Source organism: Aphis gossypii, chromosome X, assembly GCF_020184175.1.
Source record: "Aphis gossypii isolate Hap1 chromosome X, ASM2018417v2, whole genome shotgun sequence".
Taxonomy (NCBI): Eukaryota; Metazoa; Arthropoda; class Insecta; order Hemiptera; family Aphididae; genus Aphis; species Aphis gossypii.
The window spans coordinates 43,787,410-43,799,730 of record NC_065533.1 but is presented as its reverse complement, the minus strand read 5'-3'; the positions used below and the strand labels follow the sequence as shown (position 1 = coordinate 43,799,730).

The following is a 12,321-nucleotide window of genomic DNA, read 5'->3' as shown; positions in this document are numbered from 1 at the left end:
AAATACGATTTGGGATGAAATTTATAGCTATAAGTCTTAAATTAAAATGAGATAGAAATCAATAGAAATGATTTTTTGTTCTATAATAAAATTGTTCAAAAAAAATTAAAATTGAAGTCTGCAAAATAATTTAACCATTGTTCATTTATTTTATTTATGGTAATTATCTGTAACTTAAATGATTGAACACAGGACAACACTATCGAAACAAATTTAATCAAAAACTTATAATTTAGGTCATTATGACTCGTAATGTTTCACTAAATGAAATATACTAGCTTATTAATTGGCATACTTTTTAATAATTTCAACACAAAAAATATCAGCACATAAACGTTTTAAATAGTAAAACAAATAACTTTTTTTTTAATTTCGTTATACTCGTAAAACGAGCAAATAAAATATATTTTCAAATATTTGATAGTTTATTATATACTTCTATTATTAATTTTCTAAAATATTTATTTAATTTTAAATTACATTTCTCTTGTCCATTTTTAGTAAATGTATATACCTTTTCACATAAATATTTTTTAAGTAAACATTTTTCTACTACTATGTTTTATGCGGTTTTTATGCTCATATAAAACGATTTTTTGTCTGAAATATCAAAAATTTTATTTCTCAACCATTTTTAAAAAAAAATGTTTATCAACGTATTATGCGTATTAAATTATTATTATTAAAAATAAATTAAATTCACAATTGAATACAATACACTACTATAGGTCACGTATATTTTTAACAACAATATATATTTTACAATTCTTTTGGTCGTATAATGTGCTCTCTTCATAAAAATCCTCACATAAAATACGGGAAAACACCGCAATACGTGTGCGTATTGTAACTTGTAAGCTTTATTTTTTTTCCCGGTTATGAATAGAGGAGTCTTACACACAAACATAGAGTGCTGATTTGTTACAGTACAATGAATGAGTAAATAAATACAATGAATTACGAATGTAAACAAATAAATCGTGTTACGATCGCATGGAAAATGCTTGTGCCGTGAGTATTACATAGGTTGTAATAAAATATAATATAGACAACTACCTATATGCTTTTATAATTATATAATTTAATAATATTACCGTTGATGTGTGCACTGTTTTACATGAACATTATATTATATAACATACTTAATAGTTATTGCAGTTATTAGCGAAATTGTACACCATATAATATGATGTCATACATTTATCTGAGCCTTAGCACTTGTTTTACAACCAATAAATAGTCTTAGTTTAGACTTTTTGAGGCCTTTATTATAATACTAAGTAATATGACTGTTATAACTCTACTTGCTTTTTTTCGTGTTTCAGAAGAGAAAAAACTTTACCTTCCTACTGACGAATCTACAGAACTGTATTTGTTGGCTTTCTTGAGGGTTTGCAAATTCTATCCAGAGAGTGCATTCAAAAGAGTTAGTATATTATTTAATTTGCATGTATCTACCAACAAAAATATTATTATGCATTATACTAGTATAATGCTAGAGCTAAAAATAATTAACTAATGGAATGAAATTTTATGTCTGAATATATTAATTTGTGTTTCCTTGAATGAGTTTTATTAAGTACTTATTTAAAAAATTATACAGCATGATTTTAAAAACTAATTAAGAGAGTTTTTCTTGGAATTATTTAAAACAAGGATGAACACACAAATCTTAATTTGTTAAATTTAGAGGACATTTAACGTGTTATCAAACAATTTATTTAATTTTATGTTCATTCATTATCACTTTTAACTGGTAACGTTAATTTATTTTACATTATGGTTTTAATCACTTTATATATTCAGATATAATACACTCGAATAAATTATTAGCATAATGTCATTTTATTTATTTATCATTTAATTTATAAATGTATAATTTTACTAAAATTAAAATCCCAGTTTATTTTGTAGGTGAAATGTTTGTACAAATTACGACAAAAAAATCCAAAGTATTGCAATGATCTACTACCGACCTTAGAAAAAAACGTTTTTGAGCAAAATATTCTTACAGTCTTACCATCACGTGATCAACACGGAAGACGGATATTAATCACAGAATGTGGACGTACGTCTAAATAACTATTATATTTATTTTAAAATATATTATTTACCTCATTGGGAAGTAAAATTATTCACCAATGACCACTGACACATCAATTAAAATGTGTAAATACTAAATACAAATAAATACGTATGCTGAAGTGACAGAGTAATGTGTCTCTAGAGACCATGATTCTGATTAGATAGTTCACTGTGTTGTATATTTCAAAATTTTAAATCAAAAATTAAAAACAATAAATGTATATCTAAATATTGAAGTAAGAAAATAGTCTGTACTAAGTCAGTTAAGCCAATTTTATTTTACGAATATATTGTATTTAATTTAATTTAAAAACAAATATGATACATTTTAGAGTTTTAAATTAAATGTAACCATTTATTTTAATAACTATAATAACTATAATTAAAAGTGGGTATTTAAATAGAAATTATATTCGTTTTTTACATGAATACGAATAATAATAGGTAAACTATATGTAATTATAATATTAGACGCTAATTTATTATTAAAAGTTTATAAATCTTCTGAAGTAAATAAGTTTTTTTTCAGTACAAACTGTGTTGATATGACATATTTTGTTATTAATTTGTATTTGGAAATCGTATAGAAAATACATAGTTCAAAAAAATAAATAGCATGCACTGCTGCTTAGCGTAAATTCTAATTATTTTTTTTCTGATAGCAATGAACAAATTATGAATTATTTAATATTTACTTATTCTATTTGTTGCCACTTGTTATGTTATGTAACTTTCTAACACAGATTCTCATGATCTGAAATGTATTTATTTTTATATAAATTGTTTGCATTCCTGTAGAGAGGTGGAAAGTTAAAGATTGCTCACTGACAGAGATATTTCGTGGCGTTGAGCTGGTGATAGAAGCGGCTATTCTCGAGCCTAGAACTCAAGTGTCAGGCACTGTGCTGTTAGTAGACTTTGCTGGTCTAACTATTAACCATGTTTGGCAATTCACACCGAACTTCGCTAAAATGGTTTTGGACTGGATACAGGTAAGGACGAATGTTTTGTTCCCATCTCATTGCACAACTGATCGCATGTGATTCTTATTGTTATACGTCAAAAATTAATTTGAATATGACTTAATCCATTTTATTATAATATTTTGATCATAAATATTCAAAAAAATTCTGGTACTGAAATTATTTTAATTGAAAACCACACTTTTCTCATAACTTAATGTTTTAAATAATATATTAATGTATGAGAAAAGCACGTTCCATTTAAAATTAAATATTGCATAAGAATTTTCATAAGTTTTTTTGTAAAAGTACCTTTCCATTAAAATAGTGTATTAATAATTGTATGGATTATTAACTAATAAGTAATTTCATTACTGTAAGCAAATAATTATTGGTTGCTGTTATTTTTTTTTTTATATAAAATACATATTAATAATCAAAAACATATATTATTATTTAAGGAATATTTCCCCGTGACATGTCAATGATTTAATTTTTTTGTCCACTATCTCGGAAAACTTGTTGAAATACAGTTTCGAACACTTTATTAATCATAATTATCACACTACTCATTATAACTTAGTGTTAAATACATATTACTATAAAAATTAAATACCTATGTTAACTGTGTTACGAATATTGAACAATTCGATTAATTAAATACCACAGAAAATGGTTAAATTAAATGTTTGCAACATTTAAGTTGTTTGTACATAATGCAATGTAATGATAAAAAATAATAATATTAGTATAACCATGTCAAATTTCTAACATGGTACATTTATATTTACCAATCTTAACTATAAGCATAAAAACTTTTGATTCTTTTTTGGTAAAATAACGAAGCAATTAAGAATAAAACTGTACAATTTATTTTAGTTCTTTTATTTCGTAATGTAATCTAATAAGACTATAAAATCTAATGGTCCCATTTCATTATGCAAACAATGAATGAAAAAAACTCGGACAAATTCTCTCACCACTATAACATTATTTATTCATTTGAGAGTCGTGTTGAATGATATAATCCGTATAATATAATATATTATTGTTAATTAAGTATGAAAAAGCTAAATATAAAAATAGCACATGTTTATCGATACAATTATTATGAATAATAATTAATTATAAGACTTATATTAAATAATGAAAAATTGAGATCATTATTATACTGTGTTATAATGATACGTTGCATTATATTATTAACAAAAATCCTAACCGAGATTATAATATTCAAGCAATAAAATTTCATTCTAGATTATTATTATTCGTGATGATATAATAAATAATTTGTTGATTTAAGTTTTATAAATAAAATTTTAGTATAAATTGTTTTTCGTAATTAAAATCCTAAACATATATTCAAAGGCAGCACCTATAGGTACAAACTAATAAAAAAAAAAATTATTAAATTTAAAATAATGATTTCAATTTACCGACGAATAGAGTTTAAATTATATTCTACGAATTTATTAATAAAAATATACCAAATTTTTCAGAAAAATAATTTTGCTGTAGTATCCATGTTTAACACCTACGTTGTATAACATGGATTTTATATTATAAGTTATAACATTATATGTATACATACTTTTTTCACGTATTTTTATAAGCTACAAAGGTTTCTTGAGCACTGAAGACATACGGTTTAGTGAAAAAAAAATAATTTAAAAACTAATCTTAACTAAATTTGTTAAATATATATTTTTTTAAATACTAAGAAGAGTAAAAAATAAAAAAAAAATGCAATTGGTTGTTTGTACCCAATATTTTTGTCATTCATTTTCGACCCTTACTAAAATAAAATATAAAAGTCAATATCAATCATTTTAATTTAACAATTTTTAAAACAATTATTATAACCTACCTATATTATTAACAAATTGGATCTGAAAAATGTTTTAATTGAGTACTTATACTATAGTAGAGTAATAACTAATCTCAGAGTAAAATACAAAATTATGCAAGATTAAATATAAACTAAAATGCCTTTAATTGATACAACATAAATTTATACGAATAATATAATATTTTATATATACAGTATATTGTATATTATAATGAACGTTGTGTTAGGTTTTTTTCCTTACAATACTCAATATTAATAATTATTAATTAGGTATTATCTCATTTATGTTACAGACATAATGTTGATTTTCACGTTATATATTTTTATATTATATTATAATTTATTAATTTACTAAAACATTATGTTTCAGTATTCAATGCCAGCAAGACTTAAAGAAGTGCATATCATAAATCAACCGTACATATTCAACATGGTGTTTGCCGTATTTAAACCATTTATGCAAGAAAAATTGAGAAATAGAGTATGTATAAACAATTTTAAATAATTTATTAGCAAAAAGAAATTATTTTGGTATACATTAATATCTGTACATTTAATGGACAAAATTACATATTATTATTTATCAAATAATATTTTATTCAAAAAAAATAATAATAAAATGAAATTGACATATACCATACTTCAAAATGGTTTTAATATAATATAGAACCAAATAGGATGTATGTATATTGTATATGTACCTAATTGTAATGATTTCTAGTATAATTTAACGAGTTAAAATTATTTATTTTAATTTTTCAACTCGTATAACATAAACAATATAATCGGATTACTAATGAATAATAATGATGATGAGTACCAGTTGTATTCTTTGTTAAACTCAACTTTAATGAAGATGCACTCGAAATGCATTAAAAATACTGGGTACACCTATCTAAATGTAATTTCCTATTAACATTATTTTTCAGTTATAAAATATAAAATTCAACAGTAGATATCTTTATAGTCATAAAAAAAACTATTATTAATAATTTAAACGTATGCAGAGACATGTAATTTTATGTATTTTAAAATGCATATTTACAAAGTACTTAAAAAAACGTCAAAATAACAATACTAAATTAATACATGAACAACACATATTAAGTTATAATTATAGTAAAATATACTACTATAATAGATGATCAATAATATTTATCGCATTTGCATTTTAAAATTATTAATAGTGTTATAAAGTATAAACTAAGTATTAAGATATACAAGCCCGGTTTAAAGGAGGGGGGCAGAGGGAGACATGGCTCCGGGCCCACAACGAATATTAAACAATAGTAGGCCCTTTTTGAATAGTACATTTTTATTATTAAATCAGAAATATATGGATATAGTAATAATAGTATATTTTGTAAATCAAAAGAAACATGTACACTGGTTTATATAAGATAAAATACAAAGATTTGCAATGATATAAACTTATATCATTATTATTATAATACATTAACGTTTTATATAAGCTATACCATACCTATTGCAAATTGTTCGGCTAAAAGAGCATTCTCCAAATAAGCTCGTATAAAAAACAAGTATAGAACAAACAGTTTTCAAGAAAATTTAAATAGTTTTATGGTTTTGTGTACAGAGAGTGATGTTTTGGAGGTAATTAATACCCAGGATATAATTAAAGAGTTTGCTTCCCAAAAATCAAGAAAAAATTATTTATACAAATAACAATTTTATTTCTGGATTTAAAAAAAGTAAGAAATAAATTTATAAATATATTTATTTTTTTGTCTGAAATAGTTTTATTTTTGTGTCATCAAAATTTTAATTATGGTTATGGGCCCCTAAAATTATTTGACCTTGGACCCAAAATTATTTTAATACGAGCTTGAAGATATAGATATTTAAGTAACATGCATATATATAAATAATACTAGTTATATCCCTTAATTTCACACTGGAAAAAAATGAATAAACATAAAATGTGGTGCTATATCAACGTGCCCCTGGTTTATTGTACTTTAATTCATAGTAAAATAAAAGTAACCAATTAATTAATCATAATAAAAAAACAAACATTTCTTGGTGCTTCAATTCATTTCCGGCTTGTCTTTTTTCATTAAAAATCTTTATATTTACACAGTTATTTATATATAAATATAATATATTTATATAATACCTCTGTATTTATTGTTCGGGATATTTTTAGCAACATTTTTTTCTGATAAGTATAACGCAACAAAATTATATAACAATGAAAAAATTAAAATCATACGCAATTTTTATATAACAAATAATAATAAAATTCCCATGAACAAATATGATTATTTATTTGTTAGTACAAGAATTCAACTAACTGCAGCTACCCGACAAGTTTGTTGATTCAATTTATAGATTTCGCTAGGAAATGTGGGCTTTTTGTAATGATTTATTAATCTTAATATTTCTATTGTATATAAAAATATCGAAATGAAATGTCTAAAACTTTCCCCTTGGTGTCTTCTATAGTTAAAAAAAAACATGGTGATTTTATTAGTGGTTTCAAAGCCAACCCGTAATAATAATAAAAAAAAAACGTTGAAAATTTGGAACCAATATACTACCTATTGAGTTAGCAGTTTTTTTAGGTTAGCATGGTAGCTGTATATTTGTAGATATCAATATATTTAAACAGAGGCTTTATATGATTTAAGATATTTAATTTAGGTTGGAGTGACAAATAGCTCTTTAGTTACAGATCAAACAATTATGGATTAAATATGTTGAATAATATCGATTCTAAATTTTTGAAGATACCAATAATAAGATATGGTGTGTCAAAATTCATAAAAATAAAATTAAGATTATAGGGGTTTAGATGATATATTATGAGTGACTAGAAGTATTCTAGAAGTGAAAGAGACTGAAATGATAGTTTAACGAAAAAAGTTTGTTGCATAGATCTATTACAGAATATACATAACAGATGATTTATAGTAATCCCTAAATATTAGATACCATTGCGCAGTTGATAAGTTTAGTTCATTTAGGACTAGAAATGAATTTTTGTCCGATGAATAGTGAAGATGCGTTATATGGATCTGATTTAATTTGGTTCTACATCTAACTCCATTTAATATTTTTCAAAATGTATAAAATATGAGGGAAAGCAGTGTAAGCATCATAAATCATAATTATTATCTGTTATAGCTTAATCATCTGCAATCTACAAATAAAAGAAATAGGTAGAGCGAGTGGATCAGATATGAAGATATTACACACTAGAGGAGGGGTAACTGTATTAATTGTTTTTGGTGAAGAAGTGGATGCATCATAACGAACTGATAATAACGATTTTCCAAATATGATTTAATGATAAAGTACATAGATAAGTGGTAGAATAAGTTTTAATTAAAACAAGATGCTTGTGTTATACAAATATACTGTCTAACATTTATGAAACATCTAAGAAGGCGCCAACATTGTATTATTTTTCTTCAAAAAATATTTTGTCAACTGTATGTTAAATTTGATGGATTGCGTAGACTTGCGTTTTTATTTTGAAAACCAAATTATGGATTCATTAATACTTTTACGATACTTAGTAATCTTCTAATAGGATTTTTTCAATTTTTTTAAACATAAATGTCAAGATTGTTAATTGAGTAGTGGTTAGGTTAATATGCTTATATGATGATGAATAGTCTAGTGGATTTCTTGATTTGAAGAAGAATAATATGACGATATTAAATTGTCATAGTACAAAGTAGTAAGATAAACTAAGCATTGAATCTATTGTATTTTAATAATTAACGTGTGTATTAAGAATATAATTTACTTTTTTTGGGAGTTTGTGGAGTATTTTTGCAGTTATTAATAACTTAAGTACGTAGTATTACTGAAACTTTTTCAATTGGAATTTAAATATTGTATATTGGACCTTAGTTGGAAAGAAGTGTATTTTTTTTTTTTTGAAGAGGGGGCATATATAAAAGTGAGTTCAACTAAGTTACTTTTTATCCGAAATAAAAATGGTGTTACATAGTTTGAAAGTATCAATAAGGTGATAGCAAAAATACTAGCTTTGTCATCATTTGAGTGCACACAAATGCTATAAACGTTGTGCAAAGTAGCTGGAGAATGTCATATACAAAGAAGTTATTCGTTATAGTATTTTAGAAAGAATCGTTGCATTTTGTAAGTGAATAATAGTCTTCAATGTAAAATAAAACACAGACGCAAAAATGCACAAAATATATAATTAAATACTCTAGTATTGAAAAATTAATAAACCACTTATAATTAGATATGCCATACTATGTCAAATATACTATGAGAATTATAAAGGTTATAAGTATTACAAGTATTGCACATAATAATTAATTAATTAAATAACAAACGATACACATATCTTTGAAATAGTAGGTATTTAAGTACTAGTAAGGTTCCGGGAGGCTCCTTGTGTTGTTATGAAATACCAAATGGAATTGCAGTATCCCTCACTACCAGCTTAATGAACTACTTTCATTTATATGTAGGTATAGTAAGTATATATTCTGAGTAAAATATATCAACACAAAAGTAAAGTTTAATTGTGTAGTATTTCTATTGAATCAACAAATAAAAGACTTTGAAAAAAAATGTATAATATTTATTTGTATTCTGTGTTTATAGTGTTTACACTTAAAAGTATATTTTATCCAATACATAAACCTACCTATTATTTTTCTTATAACATTTTTTATGACATTTTATAATATTATTAAACTCAATCAGTTTGATTTATTTAAACTAAAATACAAAACATTTATACCTATTTTTATTTTTGTATGATTATAAAAAAAATGATTTAATTTTTAACTTCAATTTACTTAGCTGGTGATAGTAAAATAAATCTATTTGGTACTTTTGAGAGATCAAAATTAAAAATAACTATCATTTTTCAAAACATAAATAATCTTTGTCTTAATACTTTGACATTTTTGGGCTATTTTAAATGTTCTATAAATGTCGATAAAGCATTTTTCTCTTGGTAAAAACTTGAAAATTTAATTAAATATGTTATTGGTGGATTTTAAAGTAAGATTTATTTCATAATAGTTTACAACTATGATTGCTGTGTAGGATTACAATTTCTTTTCCTTTTCATTTTGCATCTATTTCAAGTAAGACATCTTTGAACTAATAAATAAAAAAAATGTACCTTTTTAAAAAATACAAATAAATTTATAAAAGACCAACTTCTTTTAATCATGATTATTTAATTTTAATTAGCAGTAAAATAAATATAAACGATATTGTTACGGTTTCTACTTTATTAACACTATTAAAATATATTTTGTATTAAATATTTGATGAAAGAAAAAAATATGCCCATGAAAATTATTAATTTATACAAAGTAATTGTTATTTCAATAATACAATTAACCCAAAATTAGTAGTATACTTATTACCTAATATTTTAGTATTTATTTACTCGTATCAGAAATGTAGAGTTTTGTACTTCGTTGGTCTTGTACGATAAATAATAAAAAGTCAAGTTTGTCGATTACGCTAGAAACTCAGAACCGATTAATAGGGTTTAATTAAAATTAGCATAATATCATTACGTATATACTTTTTCTTTGATAAACTTGCTTTTCTATATGGTTATATTAAAAATATACTGGAAACGTTTTTAAATAACTAATTTACGTATTTTAACCTTATCATTATTAAATTTTTTTTAAGTTTAATTGGTATTCAAATTGTACCATATTCATTTTCTCTTCATAAATCTCAAATTTTATATTAAAAAAAGGAGAAAAAAATTATTAAAATTAAAATATGTAAGAATGACCAGATGTACCTACCTTATTTAGTATAGGTATAGTATTGAGAACATAATAACATTTAACGTATCTATATACTTATTATACTTGCTTTATTTAAATATTGACATAATTGATGGTATTTAATACGTTATTATATAAATATATTAAAAATTTAAAATATTATTATTTTATATTTATATATAAAATAATATTTGTATTTTATTATGTTATTATATTTAATTTCAATAAGTAAAAAAAAAATATATAAAAAAAAAACCGTAGTGTTCTAAAAATACCTAATAGTATATTATGTTTACTACTATTATGACTTTTAAAATAAGCGATAAACATATCATATAAAATTTTATTAAATAAAATACAAAATAATATATATATTTTTATTTGTTCTTACATAAACCACTATTAATATACTGAGGGTTGCAAAGTCAACCAGAAATTGTGCAACTACACTTGAGTGGCTTACTCTAAAAGTCTAAACACAAAGTTTTATATGGATAGTGATCTACCCAAATGTTATAATTCCAACAGTATTATTATGTATATCAAACTATTTAACGTTCAATCCAAGGCCATTGATTTTTTTTATAATTATTTGATTCAATTTAAACTGACCTCAGAATTCAGGGCAGTGCATAAATGGCTTTGTCATTGTGAGAAATATTGGAATCTTAAAATAATAATTTTAATATTAAAAAAAAAATTGATAGGTCCTTTATTACAATTCCTAAAATTTCTATATTTCTCGTGATAGGTACAATATATTATGTATACCAATAATAACTGATTTTTTAAATATTTAAAATGCAAGTTTCGAAAAATTGTATGTCATGTTTGTTGTAAAAATTGTTTTAGATGCTTTTGCATGGTTATGACCATACATCATTATTAGCACATCTGGATGCCAAATGCTTACCAACTAAATACGGTGGTCTCATGGACATAGAAACCGACCAAGGCATAGAGTTATGGAATTTATTGTGTTATTACGAAGACAACTATAAAGGTATGACGTAATAAAAATAATAAATTATTTCATCCTAACAACTTAAGTGGTCCTTTTATCTATTTTAGTGACAAATGAATTTGGTTACAAAAAGAAGAAATAATCTACAATATATTATGAAACTCAGTAGACTACACTCGTGTTTTATTTGTTATTTAATACTACGTACAATATAAATGTAGATTATTATGTAGATTTTAATTATTTTTTATTGGGTTATTGACCAAAAATAAAAATGTTTCAATGTATTTTTTTTTTTTTTTAATACTTAATATTAAATTGCTGTATTTATTATTTTATTCAAATGTATTTATTATACTATAGTAACTTTCAATACAAATTATAAAATTAAATCAAATTATTATTTGAATGATGATTATTTGTTTCGTCTGTGTGAAATATTTATAATATGATTACATAGTATTTAATCATACTGCAATGATGTGTAAGAATATTAATTTTTAAATTAAATTACATTACAATGTAATAATAAAAACCTAAATGTTTTCTCGTATGTTTCTTTTTTAATAAATTTATTTAAGACAATTGTCATGACTTCAACTATATTAATTTTCAATAAATTGTAACTTGTAAGTGTTAATACATTTTTAAGAAAATATAGATACGAGTACATACTGCCATATTGGGCTG

The 12,321-nt window shown here is 23.4% G+C and overlaps 1 protein-coding gene across 1 annotated transcript in view; it reads left to right on the top strand.

Moving 5' to 3' along the window:
- Nucleotides 1-11,918, top strand: part of LOC114123672 (alpha-tocopherol transfer protein-like) — a 31,867-nt gene extending 19,949 nt beyond the window's left edge. The window contains exons 2-7 of the mRNA XM_027986727.2: nucleotides 1,326-1,426; nucleotides 1,915-2,068; nucleotides 2,884-3,077; nucleotides 5,267-5,377; nucleotides 11,520-11,670; nucleotides 11,739-11,918. Of these exons, the coding sequence (XP_027842528.1) occupies nucleotides 1,326-1,426; nucleotides 1,915-2,068; nucleotides 2,884-3,077; nucleotides 5,267-5,377; nucleotides 11,520-11,670; nucleotides 11,739-11,773 (746 nt within the window). The 3' untranslated portion in view covers nucleotides 11,774-11,918. The remainder of the gene's footprint in view (nucleotides 1-1,325; nucleotides 1,427-1,914; nucleotides 2,069-2,883; nucleotides 3,078-5,266; nucleotides 5,378-11,519; nucleotides 11,671-11,738) is intronic.
- Nucleotides 11,919-12,321: the final 403 nt, after the last annotated feature.